This window comes from Typopeltis vanoorti, chromosome 4 (genome assembly GCF_054136105.1).
Source record: "Typopeltis vanoorti isolate ZY-2024b chromosome 4, IOZ_Tvanoo_1.0, whole genome shotgun sequence".
Classification (NCBI taxonomy): Eukaryota; Metazoa; Arthropoda; class Arachnida; order Uropygi; family Thelyphonidae; genus Typopeltis; species Typopeltis vanoorti.
Genome location: NC_143552.1, coordinates 138,438,777 through 138,465,580, shown reverse-complemented (window position 1 = coordinate 138,465,580; position 26,804 = coordinate 138,438,777). Strand labels below are relative to the sequence as shown.

The 26,804-nt window shown below is 33.8% G+C and overlaps 2 protein-coding genes across 2 annotated transcripts in view; one reads left to right on the top strand and one right to left on the bottom strand.

The window, feature by feature from the left end:
- Window positions 1-899: 899 nt before the first annotated feature.
- LOC150107707 (peptidyl-alpha-hydroxyglycine alpha-amidating lyase 2-like) overlaps window positions 900-26,804 on the bottom strand; it is a 43,355-nt gene continuing 17,450 nt past the window's right edge. The window contains exons 3-8 of the mRNA XM_090391482.1: window positions 25,042-25,158; window positions 20,806-20,878; window positions 9,214-9,421; window positions 2,830-3,012; window positions 2,600-2,712; window positions 900-1,032 (exon numbers count right to left, since the gene is read on the bottom strand). Coding sequence (XP_090247608.1) covers window positions 925-1,032; window positions 2,600-2,712; window positions 2,830-3,012; window positions 9,214-9,421; window positions 20,806-20,878; window positions 25,042-25,158 — 802 coding nt within the window. The 3' untranslated portion in view covers window positions 900-924. The remainder of the gene's footprint in view (window positions 1,033-2,599; window positions 2,713-2,829; window positions 3,013-9,213; window positions 9,422-20,805; window positions 20,879-25,041; window positions 25,159-26,804) is intronic.
- LOC150107706 (ubiquitin-like modifier-activating enzyme 6) overlaps window positions 24,591-26,804 on the top strand; it is a 701,981-nt gene continuing 699,767 nt past the window's right edge. Inside the window, exon 1 of the mRNA XM_090391479.1 lies at window positions 24,591-24,705. The gene's annotated coding sequence lies outside the window, so the exon portion shown is untranslated. The remainder of the gene's footprint in view (window positions 24,706-26,804) is intronic.

The window sequence follows — 26,804 nt, the reverse complement described above, 5'->3', positions numbered from 1 at the left end:
CCCACAGTTCCTTCTTCTACTATCTACTGTTCCTGTTACTGTAACGACTTCTTTTTGGAAGAAACCCTATATTGTTTAACATGCATTCTTCTACCAAGACTACAGTGGAGGATATGCATCTATAGTCCTGTAACTTTTTTGTTGAACAAGTGGCATGCTCTTGCGCAAAAATACTCGTAATGCACGACCCTTGCTTTGTTTCTTCTACGAGTCAAGCATTCTATCGATTGGATTTAGATCTTCACATAGTTTCAGTATCATAATTTACCATATGCAAAATAGAGGATTTCTCCTAAGCAGAGAAACCTTATAATAATTACTTTGTTTTGCTAATTAAACATATTATTAATATGTTTAATTAGCTTAATAAAATATGTTTTGTTAAGCTAATATTTTGTTATTTATTTTGTTGGATTTTTGTTGCCTAAGGCGAGATATCTCTATGATCTCATATAAAAAGTTCGGTGCATTTTACGAGTGATATCTGAGGTCGTTAGCTCGCCTATCGGTATGATCCGGTCAAAACGTTTTGCTCAGTGATCGTAGAAGCTTTTCGAAGTCTTTGAACTATGTAATAAATTTATATATATATATATATATATATATATATACATATATAAATATTTAAAATTCACATACGTGCGATTTGGCATGGTTAGATTTAATATTTCACTACGAAATGGTTTACTGAAACACAAAGTGACAGGCTATCAAAACAGCCCAAAAATATTGCACTTAAAGGTTTCATAATAAATTTTACCAAATAGATGCTCCATAATAGATAATCAGTAACATAAATACTGTAAGATGCTTTATATATATATATATATATATATATATATATATATATATATATATATATATATATATATATATATATATATATATATATATATATATATATATATATTCCAACAATGTTATTCACAATTCAAATTTGTAGATTTTCTTCGGTGCATCGATAGCAATTTCAGATACGTAGAGTGATGAGCCATCTGGTGACACTGCTAGATCATGAGGCTCGCGAAACTCCTAAATAAATAAATAAAATATTCAGGAATTTAATTAAGTAAAATTATTCATTTTAAAGTATCAATGGAATTTTATTTTATTATACACTTGGCGGTCAGTTTATTAAGTATATTTCCGTTATCCACGGAATCCACTATTTCGTCAGAGAGAGAGAGAGAGAGAGATCTTTCAGACTATATAAAGGAGGGAAGCAGATATTGAGGGATACATGCGCGTATGCAGTGCAACATAATAATGAACCAACATCACGACCTAGGCGATTATGAACTCCACATGATAGTCAGCGCCAGATAACAATATAGCTCCTGCCCAGCTTCCCACTGAAGTGTCCAAACACAACGTATCCAGTATGTGCAGAGAATGGACCAAAATACATTAAGTCAACGAAAGGCCTGTTGCTGGAGACATTGTTGATATGAAAAAATCAATAAATCGAAAGTCACAAAAGGTCAAATGGCAGAGTATATCAGAATACCATTCGCTGATTTCTGTCCCAGATGGGGTAGAGAAGCAGATGAGTTCACTTCAATTCAAGTCAAACACTCACGGGAAGAAACAGAATACAGAAACAACTATTTAAGACACTTAAAAAATGCCTAAGCTGTTGATAGTAAGACCAGGAAATGCTATTGCAGCACGAAAATTGACCAACTGCATTGTCGTAACACTGCAGGTTGATTGTGTAGTGAGATTCTTTGGCATTATGGTTCTTAATATTGATGGAGAAATGTATGACTGTCATGGCCTATTTGAACATTATTGTCGACCAGTTCAATTTGAACATTTCCCCCTTCATGTTCGCGGTTTATGCGCATCGTAATGGTTACTTCAAGCAGTATAATGTGAAGTATCACAATGCATATATCTCTTGGGATGCTTTCTGCAGCAGGATACTTTATTGTACTATATTGCTTTCTGAGTAACTGGAACTTAATTGAAATGAGTATCAGTGAAAGGAGGTAATGAGGTATTCGTGACAGCGATATGCAATAATCCAATATGAAGAAATTGCAGGATGTGATTGAATGTGAACAGTCCTGTAATATATCGGGATGCTTTCAACAGCTTTTGCGGTTTGTCTTGGGGAGTCGAGTCTGTTTCTGAAGGCTAAAGTTAGATGTTCTTTGCTGTTAGGTGGAATGGTTCAAATTTCTCCAAATTTCATGGATATATAAAGAGAGTTTTTGAATCTGTAAGTTATGTTATAAAAAGATCACTGTCAGGTAGTTCGATTTCACTTTTATTTTTTAAATTATTTTAAAAAATATTTATTTTAAATTTATCATTATTTTTTTATCACAGATAGCAAGAAGGGCCACTCTAAAAATATGTAGAGTATATGCTTTCCCCTCAAAACCTGCTTTCGAACGGAGAAAGATTAATATTAGCAGAACAGGCTAACTGTTTTTTTTTTTTTTGTATTAATAAAGCAATTTATAATAATCAGTTGCATGTAATCTTCCAGCTGTCGTCATAACGTGTCAGCCAAAACACCTCAAAAGAATGGCTATTTATAATTAAATTATGATTATTAAAGGTTTCATGTTTCAGTATTGCTCTTACTTACCTCATTAGGTTTCCATGTTTTCAATAAATTTCCCGTGTTTATATCGAAAACAAGACCCATCGCAGGAATATTTTCACCATCTTCTGGTTCAGTAATTGCCAAAAGATTGTTATCTGGAAGAAAAACCATGCTTTACGAACATAAGTGCTTAAATAAAATCTACAAAAATATCATGTTTTTTTATTTTTATTTATTTATTTATATTTTTAATTTCAAATTATTGTGCTTACCTTTGCGATCAATGGCAAAAATTCTTCCAAAATCTGGATGTTCAATTTCGAACATTAATTTTCCAGGAGGATTTTCTCCAAGTCCTGCAGTATAACACATAATTCTTCGATTCTCTCGATCAGCAACGCAAATGACATCATTTTCTTCCATTAGCAGTAAACTGTGTGGTACTAAAAGATCATCTGTAGAAAAAAAAAAAAAAAAAAAGTGAGAAACTCGCTACAAAAAAAAAAAAAAAAAAAAAAATATATATATATATATCAGTGGCGTCGCGTGCTCATTTCGGTTGGGTGTGTTGTCATGTGGGTTATGCAACTGTGCTACAAATTTCACGTCAATTTGACCGTATGCATGGGCGTGCGTCCGCAAAAACTTTTCCGGGGGGGGGAAGCTTGGAGATAAATAATTACATCAATACATTTTTATAATTACTGATTTAATTAAATAATGACATCAATAAACATCTTTTAGCTTTTTTTGTGTAATTATTTGTCGATGTAAACTATAAATACATTATTTTCATTTTGCGTCGATTTTAATGATCTTTAATTCTTGGGGGGGAAAAAAGGTATTCAGAATTAATAGTTTTTATCACAATTTCATATATAAAAAATATTGACCGGCATATTTTATTAAAAATCAACTAATTAATTAATCCTAAATTAAATTATTTCAGTTTAAGAGCAAAAAAATCATAAATTAACAAGCAAAATAACATTAAATTACATACACTTACCTTTTAAAAATGTATTTTTCTGTTTATATTTGTTTCGCTATAAATTTACAATTCACACTTCACTCAGTAACTCACTAGACACTGAGGGCAAACTAACCGTCACTGTTCACAAATCAGAAAAGATGAACCAAAAATAGGAACACGTGTTTTATTGCTGCGATAAAACACGTCTTCTATGGCTACCTCGCAGAGGGCCCAAACAGGTGAACCCATAATAAAATTTTAAGACAGACAAAGCGTTCCCGGGGTCGAGGGTGTAAGATTACATATCTCAATCAATTTTACGATTATAATTTGCGGAATTTTTAATCGATCCCAGGGAGGAGTTCTCCCCCCCCCCCACCTGCTGACACCCATGACCATGTGATTGCATTTTATCGATGTATGAAAGTTTTGAGAGTGCATCGCGCTCATCTTAATTGGTCCAATGCAATTAATTGCAGGATAACTTTGAATACTTCTGCATAGAGTGGGGGAACAATCTATTTTATGATTTATTAAAAAACAACAATGGAGGAGAATGCTATATTTGGTTGGTATATTTAAAATACTCAAAGATGAAAATATGTGAACCATCATTTATAAGACATATGAGAATAGGAAAGAATAAGTGTGAGTAGAAACACTTTCATTAATGGTAAAGAATAATTAGTAATTATTATTTGTGATGTGTGTGTGTGTGTCCTATAAGTTGCTGGGTAGAGCGAATAGCACGATCCTATAAATTCTAAATATGAATAAGTGAATTTATGATGACATAATTAAAAAAAACTTATGAAGAGAGAGAGAGAGTATTGCAGGAATAAATATGGTTTCATGTATCAGCAAATCATCAAGTAAAATTTGTTGCACATGTTATGTGTATTTCTCTGGTTTGTGTATATTTCGCTCCATTTTCCAAGAATTTTATTTTGTTTACTGAGACTCAGTAAATAATTTTTTATTAATTTTTTTTTTTATTATTATTATCAGCGGTTCTTCTGTCTTATCAATCTCACATATGCTGGTATTTTGTTGTAGATCAACAACGTCTTATAATACACAGAATATTCATTTTTATTCAGGAATAGATATTTTTTACTGTCTGTTGTTTCCGAAGACTAGAATAAAAATGTCTCTATATACCGTTAAAAACTTTGCAACCTCAACAAGAGAATAAACAAGAAAACAAGAGAATTTGGAGAAGATATATTGACGACATTTTCCTGATTTGGAGCCATGGCCGTGAATCTCTCCTAAACTTCCTTGAACATCTAAATAGTCAACACCAAAACATAACATTTACGGCTGAGTGTGAAGCTAACGGTTCTCTTCCTTTTTTGGACGTCAAACTGACCCGTTCCTCAGAAAAACTTAAAATCTCGATTTACAGAAAACCTACGCAAACTAACAGATATCTCCACTCGGCCATTCCTCATTATTCTCCTCAGAAGTTTGGAATTATTTCTACTCTAGGACATCGTGCTCGCTCTCTTCTTGATGATAAGATAGAAGAACTCAATTTTCTCAGGTCTACTTTTAAAATAAATGGTTATTCTAAAAAAACTACTGATAAATTCCTATTTAATTCTCCTGGTCGCCATAACGAAGAGACCAATAGCGTAAAAGGTAATATTTCTATTCCATAAAAAAGCTCTGTCTCACCCAAATTAGCCAAGATTCTTAGAAAATATAACATAAGAACTTTATTTACTCCTCTTCTTAAAATTAGCTCCCTTGTGTGCCATCTGAAAGCTAGACATCATAATCTTAAATATCCTGGTGTTTACCAGATCTCATGCAACTGTGGCATATCTTACTTTGGCCAAACAGAGACGTCAATCGAGTTACGCATTGAGGAGCACAAGGGAGACATCACTTACAAGAGAACGCGAGCCAGTGCTTTGTCTAGTCATGTTCTATTCTCGGCCAATTCTAATGAAGAAAACCCTAGCCATACAATCCTACGGGACAGGTCTAATAACATTTTCCGTTGCCATGATGAAGTAGAAAGGAAGATAATAGAATTAAAGGAAATCATTCTGAACCCCCTACATCTGAACAACAACCTGAGTTACAACCTTTCAGACTGTCATTGTGCTGTGGTCAAATACTAGCGTTCACGATTGCTATACGCATGCACACGCCCAACAATGAAGCCAACGAGGGAACAATTTTGAATGCGCAGACCTCAGCGTTTCAACGTTGAAATACATATACACTAATTTTCCGTGTTGTTTACAGGTATTTCCTCCATGTTTTTAACTGGTTATTTCTTTTTTAATGTGCACCTGACGAAGGCTGATACATGCTGAAACTGGTGATGTAGTACTAATAAACTTTGTTTTCATTTATATATATATATATATATATATATATTACAGAGTTACAGATTATTAAGGTACCTAGAAAGACTGTTGTGAGACTCACGTTCAGCTGATGCGGGTGTATAAGGAGTTTATTTTGTCCAAAAATTGAAGTAATTCTGCTTCAGAATGGAACCACACTGCAAAAGTATCATCCATGAAACGAAGCCATGGATATACGAAGTTGAGATAAAATGATGGTGTTGAAAAGTTGGTTTTCCAGATGTTCCATAAAGAAATCGGCCAATGTCAGCAGAACAGGACTGCCCTTGGTTGTTTCTTCTATATGCTTGCATAATTTATTCTTCCATTTGAAGTATCATCCTGTACTAATTTTATTCTTCCAATTGAAGTATCATCCTGTACTGATGGTAAATGTAAACAAATTAACAATCTCCTTAGGGAAATCATTTCTCGAAAATTATAGAGTTTCTTGGAGCGGTATGTTTGTGAACAGAGAAACCACATCGAAGGAAACTAAAATTTCACTCTTCAGCAAAGACAACAGTCTTTGCTGAAGAGTGAAATTCATTTAATTCATTTTGATATAAGAACTGGTTTGGCCAGTTCTTATATCAAAAAAGATTAGAAAGATTTTTAGCTAAATAATAAGTGCGAGAGCCAATGCAATAAACTATGGGGCGTAACAGATAACCAGCTCTGTGTATCTATCTTGGGTAGGCCATAGATACGTGGGATACGAATGTGATAAATTCGAAAATTTTTAATAGTGCTAGCATCTAAAACAAATGTCTGGTCTAATAATTTATTTAATTTGTCAAATTGACTCTGAGTCGGATCTCTGTTGATTATACTCTGTTGAGCTCTCCCTCAGTAAAACATTCAAGTTTGCAGTTATACTAACGTATATTGCCTTTATTCTATTTTGTCTTGACAATGTTGTGTTATGATTTATGAACGAAGAGTTTCTAGATATGAAAATAGAATATTCAAAGGCGGAAGGTTAACTTCATGGTAGGTATTGAAAAAGGAATTATAGGTTATATACATAAAACAAATTATTGAAATTGAACAGTCTTTATGTAAATATAGCTCAGCTAGACACATTCTTAAAAACATTAATAAAGACACATTTCACTTTTTCATGGGCTTTGAATTCCTCCCATCTGTCATAGTGTCAGAGGTGGAGTACAAAGTTACAAAAAAAAAAAAAAAAAGTCACGGATTTTTAGACGCTTTAATGAAGTAGGCCAAACTAGCTCTTATATATATATATATATATATATATATATATATATATATATAAATTTATTTAAATAAAGTTTCAAAAATTTCACTACAATTCGTTGAGTCAAAGTGTTGAATGAATGAATCGAATACTTGCATTCGATTCTCCCACCACCACCACCAGTTAAGTCATATACCCTGACGAAATCATTTGTGGTGGTGTTGGGGGTGGGGGGAAGCGGTGCAGCGTACGAGCGGGAATATTAGTTATAGATCGGTGGTGTTTTGCACTGCAATCGTTTTGTGATGAATTATGTACTTTTCATATAAAAATAAACTGGGCATCGTATAAATTCATAATATTACGATTGTGTATTACGATTGCGTTTCTTAACTATCACTTTATCAACTTCATCATCAACCAATAACTGGCTGGGAAAAATAAAAATGAATTTATCAAATATTAAATTTTCTCTGTGCATGCGTGAATCTTTTATTTCTTTCTCCCCTTTAGCATGAACTGACTATTCTTGGCAACCTGCCAGACAGGGTTCTATGAACTGTGGGTGTACAGTAACGTATACGAATATTCGTAAATAATAATAATAATAATAATAATAATAATAATAATAATAGTAACAGACTGCTTCGCAGCCTAGATAGTGAACTCACTATTCAATCACTCAGACTGTGGTTCGAAACCAACTGTCCACGGGTGCTTGTGGTTTTCAGGTGGTAGGTTTGAAAGAGCTCGGTTTCCAAACTATCTAATCCTTAGCGCACTCGTAGTACTAAATGTGTTATAAGTACTAACCATCCATGGGTAGGCTGACATTAAAAAAAAAAAAGTACAGGATACGTAATCCAAAAAGGGAGGGGGGGGGCGGATTTATCTCTAATCATACTTTCGTATCGTTTGAAAGATATATTGCCTCGGCTTCTCATCTGTTTCTTGTTGATTATTGTTTATTTCAAGGGAAGAACATATTAAAATATTCCTGAACACTATACTCAACGCGAGCCATTCGCTTTTATCTAAGCTGTATAAATAACATTTAAATATATATATAAGCTGTCATATGTTATATCATATGTTAGAGGCATTTCAGAAAAAATAGACAGAACACTACACAAATACAACATCAAAACCACCTTTAAACCCCCGACAAAAATTAAGACACCTACTCAGTTCTTCCAAGGATCCCCTGCCACACTTAGCGCACCCAGAGGTTTACAAAATAGATTGCATATGTAACATACCATACATAGGGGAAACAGGGCGAACCATCCCAATCAGAAAGGATGAACACAAACGTCACATAAAATACCTCCATTTTGGAAAAACCGGCCTTTCTGACCACGCACTCCAAACATACCACAGAATTGACTGGAAAGGTACCAAGTCCCTACACCGCACCAAAACCTGGTTCGAGCGGAAATTCAAGGAAGCATGTGAAATGCTCAAACATGATCCGAATCTGAATAAAAATGATGGTCTAACAATTCCAAGAATGTGGAGGACCCATCTACAACCTTCATAGCAACCACGAAGAAAAATCTCAATACAAGAAGACCTAGTGAAGTGTTTTTTTTTTTTTTCTTGAACATTCAATAGCAACCTGTACTGTACAAATCCAGAAGATAATCGTAATATAACAATATAAACTGTATAATTCCAGAAGAATCCTAGTACGTGAGGACTTTAGCAGAGTTTATTGTAGTTTTTATTTTATTTTTGTTTATTTTATTTTATTTATTTATTTAATTTTTTTCCACTAGAGGGCAGGTTAAGAAAAAAGATTAGTTAACAACATAGATGTAATTTACTTGTATAGAGTGCAACAGCATGTAGCTTGTTCTTATACTTCTGAATGTATCCTTCTGAAGATGACCTCGATACAGGGGCCGAAACGTAAAGTTATTATTTTATTATTAATCAGTAAAATAATCTTTTCAAAACGTGTGTTTTGTGTCCCTAAATTCATGAATATGAATATATATATATATATATATATATATATATATATATATATATATATATATATATATATATATATATATATATATATATATATATATATATATATATATATAATTGACTAACGGGTTTTTACCTCTTGTTCCCATTTCATATAGGACATTTCCATCTGGGGAAAATACAGAAATTCGAGAATTGCAGTACCCATCACTGACGTAAATAATACCTGAAGAAGCCACAGCGATGTCAGTAGGTTGGCAGAAATGTTCTTTGTCATTTCCTGGAACGAAGGCTTCTCCCAAAACAAGAGATGGCTCCTCTTCGTTTGGCTTGAACTTTAAAACCTAATAAAAAGAAGAGAGGAATAAATATATATATATAATATTGCTTAAAATTAGCTATTTTATAAAAGTAAACCACTTGATATGATTGCACAAAATAGAATATGAAATTATATATACGGAAAGACCTGGGTTCGAATCCTAGTAGAGCGGAAGAACATTCGTCAGGGCTTTTCAAGTGAAAGTAAGTTAGTCGGTTTCACAAGGAGTGAAAGGGTTTTTCCTTTCCAGAAACTCGAGTTTTTCATACCACAAAACAGGCAAATCGGCCAGAAGAAGGATATATATATATATATTTTTTTTAGAGAATAAATTTTAAATGACTTTAAACCGAGATAAAATATTAAATTTTAATGATAATGATACAACTAGTTTGCAATATATAATTGACAAAAAAACGTATTTTTCAACGTTTTTGTGTCAATTATGTATTGCATTTTTTGCCTGTAATTCTCAGTTTTTTGTAACTTCAATTTTTTATCTCGGTTTAAAGTCATTTAAAATTTATTCTCTAAAATGTATCATTGCAACCGAGTAGAAGATCAAGAACACACACACACACACACACACACACACACACACACACACACACACACACACACACACATATATATAGAAAATTAATATTTGTACTGACTAGAACCCGAGTATAACACAAAAAAACTTTAATGAATCATGACTAGTTTCATCGGTGTCCCGACTTCTTCAGGTGAGTAAGAAATAACACAAAACTTATAAAACTAACAAGGTAAAAAACATGGACTTTTCAGATTAATAAAAAGAAGAAGAATATCAACAGTCATATTTGAAATGGTGACCGCGTGCTATTGTTAGTGTGAGTTAAATGTGACTGACAGCTGATTTTAGAGCGCCAGTACTGGATTACTGCGCTATGGGAATCAGGCAAACTGTAGCTCAGATTGTTGTTCATGTGTGAAGGGTCAAGAACTATTTCTTCGGATACTACAATTCGTCTTTCAAATTCATCCTTGCATATATATAAATTGGTCGGGCGGTCCCAATCAATTTGGTGTTGACGTTCTTTTAGGTTAGAGTTGACGGAGAAAAGAACATGACTGGAAAGGGCGCTCGCTCACGTCTATGTTCCTCAAGACGTAGTGAAATAGATTTATCTGTATGACCAAAATAAGGTCGACCACAGTCGCACATAACTTTATAAACACCTGGAAAATGTAGTTGGTTGGGATTTGGTTTTGGCCGACTCAGAAAAGAACGAAGTTTTGACAGAGTCGTATAGTCGGTCTTTATGTTGAATATCTTCATAATCCTAGCTAGTTTTGGGGTAAGAGAGTTAATAAATGGTAACTGGTTGTGAGTGATAGGGATGGATTCATCTTCTTGTCGAGGTAGTTGACGTGGTCTCAAACTTTTAGTGATGCTACGAGATGAATATCCATTATTTAAGAAGGTGCTTTTCAGGAAGTTGAGTTCTGTTTGAAGGTCTTCTTCTGTGGAAGTAAGACATCTTGCACGATGGGCAAGAGTGAAGATGATGCCAAGTTTTTGAGGAGGGACGTGATGAGAAGGGGAATGCAAATATCTATCAGTGTGGGTGATTTTCCGAAAGATCAAAAATTTAAGCAGTCAGGTAATCTACTGATCTTTAGATCCAAAAAGGGGAGAATGCCGTTAATCTCTAGTTCTGATGTGAATTTGATGTTCTGATGTTGATCATTTAAATGGTTCAGGAAGTTTTGTAGTTCCTCTAAACCATGTTCCCAGATAAGGAAGACGTCATCTAAGTATCGTAACCACAGTTTAGGTTTTAATGTAGCGATAGAAATAGCTCTATCTTCAAAATGTTGTAAAAAGATGTTTGTTAAGACTGGGGATAGAGGGCTGCCCATACTGCCCATACCCGCTTGCTTGTTTATATATTTTTTCTTCGGAGCAGAAATAGCCGGAATTAATGCAGTGCGTTAGTAGAGCCAACATTTTCTTAGAAACCTTGTCCTTCAGAAGAGTCACAACTTCATCTGTAGGTACATTCGTAAAAAGATACACGATGTCAAAACTCACCATTCTGTCAGAGTCTTTGAGATTTAAGTTTTTTATTTTTGAGATGAAATCCTCAGAGTTTTTGATAAAGGAGGAGGAATTGCCAACTAGATGTTTTAAAGAAGCTGCAAGATATTTAGATAGATTGTATGTAGGTGAGTCAATACCGTCTACAATAGGTCTTAAAGGAGTGTCAGCCTTGTGGATCTTAAGCAGGCCGTACAAATGAGGAATGAGGGGATGGAGATAGCGGAGAGATAGTCTTGTGTTTTGAAGAGATAGTTTTGAAGAGAGAGTTATTTCTATCGCTACATTAAAACCTAAACTGTGGTTACGATACATAGATGACGTCTTCTTTATCTGGGAAAACATGGTTTAGAGGAACTACAAATCTTCCTAAACCATTTAAATAATCAACATCAGAACACCAAATTCACATCTGAACTCCTGATGTGAATTTCTGATGTTGAGTTCCTGAAAAGCACCTTCTTAAATAATGGATATTCATCTCGTAGCATCACTAAAAGTTTGAGACCACGTTAACTACCTCGACAAGAAGATGAATCCATCCCTATCACTCACAACCAGTTACCATTTATTAACTCTCTTACCCCAAAACTAGCTAGGATTATGAAGATATTCAACATAAAGACCGACTACACGACTCTGCCAAAACTTCGTTCTTTTCTGAGTCGGCCAAAACCAAAACACAACCAACTACATTTTCCAGGTGTTTATAAAGTTATGTGCGACTGTGGTCGATCTTATTTTGGTCATACAGATAAATCTATTTCACTACGTCTTGGGGAACATAGACGTGACATCTCCTGCAGAAGAACACGAGCGAGCGCCCTTTCCAGTCATGTTCTTTTCTCCGTCAACTCTAACATAGAAGAACGTCAACACCAAATTGATTGGGACTGCACGACCAATTTATATATATGCAAGGATGAATTTGAAAGACGAATTGTAGAATCTGAAGAAATAGTTCTGGACCCTTCACACATGAACAACAATCTGAGCTACAGTTTGCCTGATTCCCATATCGCAGTAATCCACTACTGGCGCTCTAAAATCAGCTTCACTCACATTCAACTCACGCTAACAATTGCACGTGGTCACCACTTCAAATATGACTGTAGCTATTCTTCTTCTTTTTATTAAGCTGAAAAGTCCATGTTTTTTACCTTGTTAGTTTTATAAATTTTGTGTTATTTCTTACTCACCTGAAGAAGTCGGGACACCGATGAAACTAGTCATGATTCATTAAAGTTTTTTTGTGTTATACTCGGGTTCTAGTCAGTACAAATATTAATTTTCTAAATGTATACATACCGAGTCAATTCTAATAACGATATATATATATATATATATATATATATATATATATAGTACAGCGATGTATATATATATAAAATTTTATATATATATAAAATATATATATAAAAAATAGCATTTTATATATATATAAAATGTACAGCGCTGAAACAGAGCTCTCATGATAACTGAATACAGCCTGTGAGGGAAGGGTCATCTGTTAAGTGGATTGTCCTCTTTTGAATATTATCAAGGATTCTTAGGATAGTCTTGGATGTTCCGTCCCCAAATGCGACAGCCATCCCAAGAAGAGAAATTGATCTTGAAAGAAAACCTGAAACATTACCAAAATGAGAACGGATGAGGTTTTCTTGCAGTAATAAAGTAGGCTTCAGTTTTTTTGGCATTGAAATTTACTAAGTTGTAAGTTTACTAAATTTTGTAAAATTTGGAAATTTACTAATCCCATTTGAAGATGCTGAGGAGCTCAGTGTTCAAGTCACTGGATATGAAAGATCTTGAGGTATATAACATTAAGGTACTAAACGATTTATCGAATGAGGAAGAGGAATGAAGAGTAATGTCATCGGCGAAGCTGTGAATAGGATTTGAAGTTAGAGAAAGGAGGTCATTGATGTAAAGGAGGAAAAGCATTCGTGAGAGCACAGAATCCTCAGCCACTCCAGCATTGATGGGAAAATTGATTAGAGAGGGAACTATCCATCTTGACACACAATAAACGAATAGTGAGGAAGCTGGAAAGCCAATCACAGGGTGTAGAAGGGAGGCAGCTTGTTCAGGAGTCCTCAGTGCCATACACGATCAAATGCTTTTGAAATATGGACAGCGATAACATTTGTTTCTTCAAATTTTTCCATGGTGTCCAAAGGCGGATGAGATTACTAGGAGGTCGGCTCTATAACGAGAATGATAGAATCCATATTAGTGATCACTCATTAGCTATTGAGGCTCCAGATAATGAATAAGCTGGTTGTTAACCTTCTCCATCACTTTTGAAAGTATTGAGGTGAAAGCAATGGGTCGATAGTTAGGTGACTGGCTTTTGTCTCCTTTTTTGGATCGGACTGGCTGTTGGCTTGCTTCTATGCTGTTGGTTTATGATAATTTATATAGGCGATACAGTATGGTTGTCATTTCTGGAGCACAACTGGAGAATACCATCTGGACCAGGAGACTTATTAGTATCAAGATTAATGAGGGGTTTTCCTGATGTCCTTTTGGCAAAAGTTCAGAGGAGACTTGCAATGGACAGTTTGGAGTAGTACAAAAGGTGATTTGCTTTGATCATCCAGGCAGGGGTTGGAGGGAAAATCCGACGCCAAGAGGTCTACCTTTTCTTTGGGCGAGGTTACCATAGTGTCATCAGGATGCAAGAGAGGTGGCAACAGGGAAAGGCAGGGTTACACTCAACAGTCTTAGCAAAGGACCAGGAGGATTGACTGTTAGTTGAGCAGGAGGCAAGTTTATTGCATTTCATTCTTATGACGTCTGCTTTAGAATCGTTGATAACTTTTTACACATATTTCTGGCTATTGTGTAAACACTGAATGAGAAGCTCGAATTTTTAATTTAAGCCATTAAACATTATTATTTATATGGACACTGCATGGAGTCAATAGACAGCATCGCTGGAGACTCACTCTATCCATTAACACAATACTTTCATACATCTTAAACCTGTTCACACCACTCATTCACCACTCTCCCCGTAAAGAACCTAATCCGTACACCCTTACTTACCAAACACTTAGATAACTTCCAAATATAACTCCTTGTTTTTCCCCTATTCCCAATGTATTGAAAAAAAAAATTGTGTCAATATTATAGAATCCCTTTAGTAACTTAGAAGTTTCTATCAAATCCCCCTCTCCTCCACGTGTCAGCTAAAACTATGCAACCAGCACGCCCTCAATCTATCATCATGGGAACATACCACAGACCTTACCACAGACCAGTGGTAAGGTCTGTGGTATGTTGGTATGTGTCTTACCAACATACCACAGACCAGTTTGCACACTCGTTTCTGAATTATCTCCGCCAAGAAATGCAAGTGACAAAATCTGTGCACAGTTCCAACATGTGGCCGAATCATAGCTTATAAAAAAGGGATAATAACCTTCCTATCTTCTCTTGTCAATGTGCTCTTCAGCACCTATGTAATCCTCTGAGCTTTTTTGCCAACTCTTGCAATATGTCTACTGAATTTTAAATCTGTATCCACCATCATCCCATGCCTAGCCTCATCAATTTCCTGTAAACTAGTACCATCAGTATGACATGAAGCATGTAATCTTTTCATCCTGATGCGCATTACCTTATATTTTACAATACTAAATTGGCAATCATTGTCATTTGCCCACATTGTCAAATGATTTAAATCATCCTGTAAGATATCTACATCATATTTATTAACTATTGTCCTCCCTAATTTTGCAGCATCAGCAAACTGAATTCACCCCCCTCAGATTCTCCACTATATCATTAATGTAGTCATCCTCATTCGTCTTGATTCCACTCCACCATACACCACCCCTGATGTCCATCTATCAGCCACCACCACCACCACCACCACCACCACCACTCCCATTCATGCCGCCAGACTCATATCCATTCCCATTTGCTCTAATTTATGTAAATAATTTTCCATGCGGTATTCTGTCAAATGCTTTTTCAAAGTCCAGCAGTATCGTGGTGTAGCCATTTCCTTTATTCAATTCTGCTGTCATCTTATAAAATGTAAATAAATTACTGAAGTAGGACGTCTCTTTTACAAAACTATGCTGCACCTATAGAGTATCATATTCATATTCATCCATCCCTGAATTTTACTTTTAAACAACTTTTCCAATACTTTACCACCACTCCAGAGATACTTTGCTATTTCTTTCTTGGAATGGAAATCTTACCCTCTTTCCAATCTCTTGGAACTTTGCCAGAGCTTAGATATAGATTAAACAACTTTCTCAGGGACACTAGCAGTTCACTTGCACATTCTCGTAGTATACGAATTAACATACCGTCCAGGCCCACTGTTGTATTCGCATTAATATTTTTTTTTAATATACCGAGTATCTCCACTTCATCTACCTCAATGCCACATTAGTCTCTGTCACATCAGTAACTGCAAAGTCACCACCTGAATGATATATCATTTCAAAGTAATTACTTAGTAAAGGAACTATTTCTTCTGCTTCTGGAGAAAAGTTATCATTCCTTAATCATTCTTTCTCTTACTTGCTACATAGCGAAAAAAACTTTTTTGGAGTTACTTTAGCCTGCTTAGCTAATTTTCTCTCAAAATCTGATTTAGTCTTCCTTCCCATATAATAATTACCCTTCTTGCTTGTGCTTTATATTGCTCATGGGCATGTGATCACCTTGTTGTTTATACTAACTTTATGCATAGGGCAGTTGGTTCAGAAAACAAATCATAAGGGCATGGAGCTGGGGGTGATGGACTTGTATATATAACTCACACACAAAGAGAGTGCCCATACTGCAGTCCAAGTGTCGCCTAGGACAGTGCCCCGTGCATACCATTGACTCAGTCTGCTTCCAGGCACAACCTAACAGGGTAAGCTGCTGCAGCAGCAGCAGCAGCAGGATTATTTGCCAGCTGATTGGGAGGCCTCCAACAGATCCGTTACTATCGAGTTTGTTCGCGTGCACTATCTGCTGGCCAGCCTGCAGAAAACTGTTTTACTGCCATCTTTAAATGGAGCGAAAATTGGCTTCCCTGGTTGAATAATGATAACAGTGTAATCTGTATGCCAGCAAGGTCATCACCCAAACTGAATGTGAGAAGATAGTAGGAAAGAAACCAATGGCTCCACTCTGGGGATGAAAGATGCAAAAGCCACTTCACACCTCCAAAAAAGCAGGGAGGTAGTGTTTAACCAGGAGATGAAAGACACTACCACCTAGATATACGTGTATATATCTTTCACTGGAATCCTTAATGTGATGTGGTAAAGGGGATTGCATGTTTCGAGGAGTTATTGAGTGAGGGCGATGATATTGTATTCTACTGGCAGCGCTGGCAGAATAGGTCGATACTGAGCAACCAGACTAAGACGGATTCCAATTGAGCGCGATGGTTTTCCTGTGGAGCAGCTTCCCAACATGTATGCTATCTCCTTAGCGTGGATATAGCTGATCGTAAGCTTTCTTGGTCCCTCAGACATATTCAGAGGCAGAGCAGTGTTGGCTAGATAGGAACAGAGGCAGGTTACCTATTCTTTTGGACGGCAATTGTGGTAATATTAACACGGCATTCGACAGCTTTAGTTAGGTGGACTACTGCCAACTCTCTCTCCTAAGGCAGTTCCTCATCGTTGGAGAAAGGACGACCCCCCCCCCCCCCAAAAAAGTATCCAGTGTCCATGGCTCTTAAAATCCTTAGAGAACCTAGTTCTCTAAGATAGAGAATGGAGAGAATCTGAGCTATTCTACCTGGCATGTTAATCTGATACAATATAATACGAGAGTGTGCTGCAAAGTTTTGATAATAACCATGAAGATATTGAGTTAGAACCATGTAACTCACATATTGTTTTACATATTCCCCAAGAAGTGTTATATACTTGTTACAACGCTGTTGCATCGTTTGCAATCCTCTGAGAAAAAATCTTTCCCTTGTTGCCCAAATTACTTCTCAGCTGCAGATATGACTTCATCATCTGTGGTAAATTTTGTTCCTTTCAAGTTTTTCTTTAAATTTGGGAATAGGAAATAATCTGATGGGGCCAGGTCTGGCGAATAGGGTAGGTGAGGTAGACATGAGGTAGACAGGTGCATAGTTCTATAAAAGCAACACGCCTCTGCTCACTTTCCGGCGGCGTTTTCCTTCAGAGCTGTTGAATGAACTGCTGCTGTAACACTTTCGATTTTTTGAGGCTTAGTACGGATTACACCATCCATATTCCAAAAGACAATGGCAAGAACCTTCCCTGCTGACTTTTGGGTTCAGAACTTCTTTGGCCGTGGAGACCTTTGTGTCTCCACTCCACTGATTGTTGTTTGGTCTCTGGGTCATAGCGAAGAAACCATGTTTCATCAACAGTCATAATACAAGCCAAACAGATTGCACCTGATTTCTGAAAATGACCCAAAATCTCTTGAGACGACAAGACACGTTCTCTCTTTTGGTTGGCATTCAAACATTTGGGGACCCACTTCACTGAGAGCTTCTGCATGTTACTGTAAAATTATGGATAATGTTGTTGGTGGATAATGACTCCAACTCATTTCCTGGATATTCCCAAAGTCCTGGCAGTGTTTTGGGCTAGTATTCTTCTATCATCAAGGATTATGGCATACACTGCAATGATGCTTTCAATTGTGATCGCTGTGGAAAGCTTTCCTGACCCGGGGGAATTTATTGTATCAGGATGCCCAGTTTTAAAACTTGGCCACTCATCTGGCAAATTGTTGGATATGGTGGGGCATAGTCCCCTAAAGTATCACACAAAGTAAAAAAATACCAAATCGAAACGGGCATGAAGAAGTTCAAATGGATAAACAAAAAGTGAAAGATTATCTTTTAACATTTGATATCAGAATATTTAAAAATATTTCAGTCGTGAATCAAATATTATTATTATTATTACGGGCGACTCCAGCAGGGAGTCCTTAGACTCATCGAGGGAGGCCCTACATCATATCCACACAACTATACGACATTCTCACAGTATCTATCATACCTTGCCTTGAACTCACTCATTTACCACATTTACCACTCTAAAAGTAAAGAACTTAGCTCTAACACCCTTGCTAACCACACTCTTTCCCAGCTTCCATAGGTGTCCCCTAGTTCTCCCACCACCAGTCCTGATCTCAAAAATATTCTCTGAATTAATCTATAGGATTTTAGCAATTTGCAATTTGCAATTTTAGCAATTTGTATGTCTCAATTATATCTCCCCTTTTTCTGCCTATCAACTAATTTCTGCAACCCACAAATCTTCAACCTGTTCTCATAAGGTTCATTCCATAGACCTGATATCATCTTGGTCAATAGGCATAGGAAGTGATCATAGAATAGCAAAAGGAAAATAACGATAGAAGAAAAATTTACAAGAGCAAAGAGAATAAAAGAAATAAAGGTAAGAAATGATACATTAGTAGCTAACAAGTATACATAAGATTGCAAAAGATAAAAAAAAAATCAGAAAATGCAAAATATCAGGAGAAAGAAGAAAGTTAATTGGAGAAGGAACAAAAAATAGAATAGAAATAAATACAATCACAAAACATATTATAAAAGATAAAATGATATAAGAATCAATAGATAACTAACATATGAAAGTACCACGAAACAGTCTCACGATAGGGGGGGGGGAGATAATACTAGAAGATGAAAATAGACGAGATATCAAGGATAAAAAGGCATAGCAGAAAGGGCTAGATAGTACTTTTCAGAATTGTATAACAGCATAAGCACTATTGAAAATATTATTACATGGAAACTGAAAAAACAGGAAAAAGAAGAAAAAAGTATCCCAGAAATACAAAAGTTTGAAACAGAACAAGCAATGAAAGACAGAAAAATAACAGATTGCCAGGAGAAGATGGAATTACAATATAAATGATAAAATGCAGGAGAAATATTAATTGAATAAATAAAAAATATTTAATAATTGCCAGAAAGATAAAACTATACCAATAGTATCATGATAGTTGGGACAATGCTATCATGATACTCTTTATTGCCAGAAAGATAAAACTATACCAATAGTATCATGATAGTTGGGACAATGCTATCATGATACTCTTTCGCAAAAAATAATAAAAATAAAGTATATAAACTATTTATAAAAAATAATAACAAACAGAATCACTAGATTATTAGATGAATCTCAGCCTAATGAGCAACTGGGATTCAGAAAGCCAGATGGATATTATTTCACCCAAATTATTCAATGCAGTATTAAAATATGTCCTAAATGAATCAGATTGGAGTGATAAAGGGAATAATAATAATAATGGTTAAAAACCAAATCATTTACCTTTGATGATACCGTAGTAACAGCAAACAATAAAAGAGAACTAGAAGTGATGAATGAATTAAATACAGTATTTAAATAAAGTAGGATTATATAAACTATGAAAAAACTAAAATAATGACAAAAATTTAAGAAAATCAGAAAACATAAGAACAAATAACAATAGACAATAATAAAATATAGCAAGTATAAGAATAGTATACCTTGAAAGAAGAAGAAAAAGAAACATTTATGAAGAACTGAAGGAGGACTTCAGCTTCGGGTTTCAGGTTGCTAAAAGCTGGATGGCGATTTTGGAAAACTGAAAAAAATTCCTGTAGTGAAATAAAATCCGAAAAGAGAGCTTAACTTTTCAGCCAATGCGACATCCAAGTTATATGTATCAGAGACATAGCCAATAACCAAACTGAACAGAAGAGGAACGTTGAGCGTAGAATGACTTGAAACATTAAACATCAGACTGGCAAGACAAAATAAAGAATAAGGAAACAAACGCCAAAAAAAAAAAAAAAAGATTTCTCATTGGATCTCCAATGAGAGATCCGATGAGAAATCTCATCTCAAAGATCACTCATTGGAATCCGTATGAAGGAAGACGAATGCCTGGACTACCAAAGAGAAGATGGAAGGATGACTGGCTTAACATGTATATATTTGTCCAGTTTGCTTTCAGCATGTTTTTTTTTTTTTTTTTAAATCTGGTGAAAGGAGGAAATGCTTATAGAACAATTAATATCTAACTTAATATAAAATAAATGTTTATAACATTTATTATGAAACTTAATATAAAATAAATGTTTATAACATTTATTATGAAACTTAATATAAAATAAATGCTTATAACATTTAATACGTAACTTAATATAAAATAAATGCTGATAACATTTAGTAAATTTTTAATTACATGTTAATTTTTGTTTTGTAGTTACCTGCACAACTACAAAAATATTTATTTTATTCATTTTTTAAGCAATAGCATCAGTAATAGCATACAATTAGTATTTAAACACATGATATTGTTCTTACTTGATGCAGAGCGACATCTGTTATCCAGGTATTTCCCTGATGATCGATTTCCAGTCCATGAGGCAAGTAAAATCTATTAAAATATTTTACTTTAATACTCAAATGACTTTAAATTATAATGAACTTCATATAAAAGAATTAGGTGTTTAAGAAGAATAAAAAATTAAATTAAAGCGGTAAGGTTTAATATTAATAGTTTATAACTTGAATTCTTGGCGTAATGTCTGACTAATTATCGTCTGGGTTGCAAACGACAAACAAGACGAGTTGGGCGTTTCAGTATAACACATACTGATTGAAAAGTATTTATTATTATTATTTAATTGAGTGGGTATTTGTAATACTTTACATAATGTAAATCATATTCTAAAAGGAGATTGAAAATAACGGGACTCTTGTGCATCAAAACTGAATTAATTTATTTATTACAATGAAACCTGTGGAGAATATTTACTAATTAAAACTTATTACTGTGGTTATTACGTGTGTTTGTTTAGTCATTAATTAATTTGTATTACAGTTGCTTCAGGTAATCTAGTACGCGTGACTATGTGTGTGTGTGTATGTGCGTGTGATGAAATAATTCTCTTTAAGATTATTTCAGAAAGCACCAAAATATTTCAAGTTTTATACTTTTTTATAACTAATGTGCGATACGTAAATAATTTTGGTACTCTACATTTTTAGTCACTGTAGCATTATTTTATTAATTTATGAATTGGTATAGATTTAGTGCACAGTCAGAGGCATTGAGTACTATTCTTATACCTTTTATATGCTGTTCTTGGTTCTAATGTTGTATTTTAAGTATCTTTGGAACATTTGTAGTTATTTTTTTTTTTTTTTATGTTCAGAGTTCCTCTTCCCTCTCTCTCTCTCTCTCTCTCTCTCTCTCTCTCTCTCTCTCACACACACACACACACACACACACACACACACACACACACACACACACACACACGCGGAACTAATATCCACTGGATATTAGTTTCGCGTGTATTTAATTTTATTTATTTTAAAAATGTAATTAAAACCAATTTTATTCAGATCAATACAAATATTGATTTGAATAAAACTTGAATAAGATATTCAATATCTGAAAATGTGAAGTCATAAAATAAACTAAAATAACAAATGGAATATTGAAAGAATAGACAATACAATTTTTTATGCATTTATTAAGCATAATTATAGAATTTGAGTAATGAAAAGCATAGCTTAATCCGTTCTATCATATTAGTCTCGTATTCCTTACACTGATGCAATGTAATGTTTCAGCAGTAAATAAAGGCTAATAACAAATCAATAATAGCTCCACGTGGGGGGGGGGATGTAATCGAACGGAATGTTATTGTGTATTCAAGGTCAAGTCAAGTGAATATGAGCCCTGAAGAAGGCTGAAGGTGGGAAAGAGGGGGGGGGGGAAACGAGTGCTTTGTAGTAAGTAGACAAAGGATATTTTAAAGTAAGATTAGTCTGTGCGTGGACATTTCCTAGAAAAGGATACAATATTTAGGAATTCAGAGGGTAAAAATATATACATTTCGTTGAAATGTTTTATCGTTATCTATATATCGATTTTGTTGTGGCAAAGAGCAAGGTACAAAGGGAACAAGGTACAAACATCCCCCTAATGTAAATGTCTTGCAGAAAGCTGTGTGTTAGTGGTATCTCTCTTGATACATAAGATATTGCCAGAGTGTATTCCTGCTGCCATTGCTCTTGAAATAAAAAGAAGTCAAAAACAAGAAGTATGCATGTAACATTTAAAAATTAAGTTACTGCGAGTGAGGCTTTCAAGAGCAGTCAAAACTTGAAATTTATGAAATATAAATTTGAGTTTATATATTCTTTCACAAAAGTCATTTATATGTTAAAAACGTCATGTTTGGACTTTTTTTTTCTTTTCAAATTCTTCTCTTAACCATTACAAAATATGGTATGAAGTAGAATTATATCTAGATTGTATACAGATTATTCAAGTAATCCAATCCATTTCTGTTTCTCCGATTAGAAGCACTTTCTTTTAAAAAATTGGTCCTAAAATTGTTAATCATCATCATCACAAACCATGGGCTCACTGCCCGTTGATGTCTGATGCCTGCTTCACTATCTTCTTCCACCTTTCTTTGTCCAGTGCACAGTGTCGCAGTTTTTGTACACCCATTCCACACCAGTCTTTTATATCATCTATCCATTCTCCGTATGGTCTACCTCTTCTGTTTAAAATTGTTAATGGTTGCCATTAAATCCGCCATATTCTAGCAATAGCCAGGCTGAAGGAAAGCTGAGATTATTTACCACTGTTGAGAAACAAAAGAAAAGAAAGAGCACTTCCCAGAAAGTACACTAAAGTATCTTTTGAATACATTCGTTCATTCGTTTTTATGTGTGGAGCACCTTCTCCCTTTCACACACACACACCCTTCCTATGCAGTATTTCAGTATATATCAGAAATTTCTGTTTCATTTTCATCCTTTTGATTGATTCTAAACAATAAATGCTTTTGGGTCTCACGCGATGAATCTTCGGACACCAAGAAGGTGTGCGTATAATAATAATAATAATAATAATAATAATAATAATAATAATAATAATAATAATAAATATTTCTTTTGTAGACCGATAGAGTATTTATGCCATAATGAATTCCCCTTAATCACTCCAACGACCACGTAATTTCTAGATAATTTATATTAATCATAACCTCAGTTTTATTATCAAAAATTTATAAATTATCTGATGCAATTACTCTGTACCTTTAATATAATCGTTTTTTTTTTTTGGGGGGGGGAATGATTTAAATGAAAGCGCAGCCATCCTTACGTACTTCAAATATGCCTCATAATATTGAAATTAGCTGTAAACGTATATTTCATATATGCAGTATTTTTTTTTCCCCCTGGAACATTATCTTCACAGAACCAAATTTTATTCCAATAGTATTTATTTATTTTTTTACCACAAAATAAGGTGCGGAAGATTATTTTCTCGCAATTTTTGCTCCAGGCTGAACATCAAAAATAATTATACGAATGCCATTGAAATTGCTGTCGTTTGCATGTTATGAGAGTCTAGCGATCAGAACGGTTTGTTTCGTATATTAATTTAAAATAAGCAATTCCAGGCAATTGTGTGTGTGTGTGGGGGGGGGTACTGCTGTTCAAAGCGCTGCAATTTATAAATTATTGTAAATACCTTGATATGTGTAAAGATTTATATATTATTTTCTACAGAGAAAAATCTTATAAGTGAGGAAAATGAGCAGTTATTTTGTGAAATGATTTTGATTTCTAATACGAGTAAACAATGAAGAAAACAATTTAGAACAAACAGCAAACTTTTGAAATCTCGAACACTGCAGTTCTTGAAGAACAAAAAATGCTGTCAGTTAAACGTAATTAAGCAAAATTAACAAAAGGGAATTGATTCTGACATCTTTTTTTTTTCCCACGCGGATACAATATTTATGTGCAGTAAATTATTATAGCAGTTCCCCCCAATACGCAATGATGACAACTTTTTCCCGAGGATTAAAAAAAATCATATTTCAGTATGGAGAATTTTTTTTTTTTTTGTCCTGCCATTAACAGTAACCTATAATTATATGATAAAAGACTAGAAGTATAAACATATACTGTGTACATTTAGACTATTACCTCTAAAATGAGAGTTACTCTGCATAAACCGTGTTTCTTGTTTTCAGTTGCACTGGCTGTGAAGTGCAGCTGCGAACGAGAGTTAATCCGGTTGAGTGTTCACTTATTAAGTGTGACAGACTATCACACCTCTTAATGGAAGTAATTGATTCTTACCCTTATAAATGTTTCAACTCAGTCGTATAGTTCACATTTGTATTTTGGTGGGCTTGTGACTTGTGGACACAGTGTGACCGGAAGGTAGGAGCTTGAAGTTTATTTAATGACTATTTTCTCTTTATGTTCATTTAATGGCTGACAGGCTTTTGAACATTAGAGGTTTATAATTTGGGCAATTAATCTTTTGAGTTATATAAAGTCATGTCCAAATTGCAGATATTTTATCTTTTTATTACTGAAAATCATTTAAGAGTGAAAAAAAAATAGTATTATTGCATTTACAAAGTATTATTGTTTACTTCTAACGCATTCCATAACTGGAAAAATATGTCTACGTTATTTGAATGCAACTAAAAGCGTGTGGCACATTTTCATTTGGAAATTTATCATAAAAAAACAACAACTTAAAATGCAAACCTATTTTTTCCCCATCTGTTAATTACGGTTCCATTTACAGCGTCGACGATGTACACTGTGTTGTTCTCGATGGGACCAGCTTCCTTATGTGCATATATATAATTATCATCAAATGTCCTATATAAGAAAAGAGAGAAGTGACTGCTTAAAATATACATTTTATAAAGATAGTTTATACTATAAATTTCATAAAATAAACTTAATCATAGATAGTAGGTTTTGTAATGGTACCAATATTTTCCAGCTTTTGTTTGAATTTTCTGAATATTCGGTGCTTGAAACCTGATTTACTGAAATATTAGTCACTATTATTATTTTCATTTACTTTCACAAGCACCTCCTTGAGTCAAAGACTACAGTCAATATTGTTTATTTATCATTATAAGTAATATTTAATGCCAATGCTTAACATTTTGAAAACAAAACCTACCTATTCTAATTAATATAAACGAATATAAACATCGGTATATAAAATTTATAAATAATTTTATATATATATATATATATATATATATATATATATATATATATATATATATATATATATATATATATATATATATATATATATATATTTATAACTAATTATATATATATATATTTATAACTAATTATATATATATATATATAATTAGTTATAAATTTTATATATCGATGTTTATATTCGTTATTAAATATAAATGCAAGAAACATTAACAGAATGCGAAAAAAAGAAAAAAAGAATAGAGGCATTCCTTGTTATAAATATATATATATATATATATATATATATATATATATATATATATATATATATAACTAATTATATATATATATATTTATTTATTTATAGTTTATTGGGTAGTGGCCCCCTTGCCTTTAATACAAAACATCATACATCCCCTTCTTAGAGATGTGTTTTGGCATTAAGGGTAAATATTAAGATTAGTGATCAGAGCTTATGCCACCTTTACCACGAGTTGGCTTGGTCTTGCACTACCTGTAGGATCAGCTAGACTTGCATCACTTGCAGGCGCAAACTTGACTTGTTTGTCTGTTTTTGCTTACTTGGGAAATGGAGTAAAACCAGGTTTAAAATTGCTTGGTATTATAAACATAATATATATATATATATATATATATATATATATATATATATATATATATATATATATATATATATATAACTAATTATATATATAACTAATTATATATATATATATAATTAGTTATAAATTTTATATATCGATGTTTATATTCGTTATTAAATATAAATGCAAGAAACATTAACAGAATGCGAAAAAAAGAAAAAAAGAATAGAGGCATTCCTTGGCATGTAATGGTTAATGACGTTTTAAAGCATAATGATGTACATTAAGCATTAAAGCATAATGATGTACATTAAGCATTAACTTATGCCAGTAACACAAAAGTTATTCTGAATAGCTTGGCTTAAGGGGACACGCTAACCAATTTGGTCACTAATCTACACCATTAAGTTTTTCATTTTAGGTAATAAGATTATCACATTTGCCGAATAATTATAGTATTAACTAATGTAACACTCCTCATATTTTGAACAACATCAAGGAGAGGTAAGTTTAGCCTGTCATATCTCTCTCTCTCACTATTTCTGTTTTTCTCAGTGTTCGATACTCCATCGTTACTAAAATCATTTTAATCTTAGCATGTAATATAATAGGTTTACGAGTTTTCTATTCATTGGAAGCAACAGCACCTTTACTTTGAATTTTCATCATCATCATCATCATGCGTATCAAGGA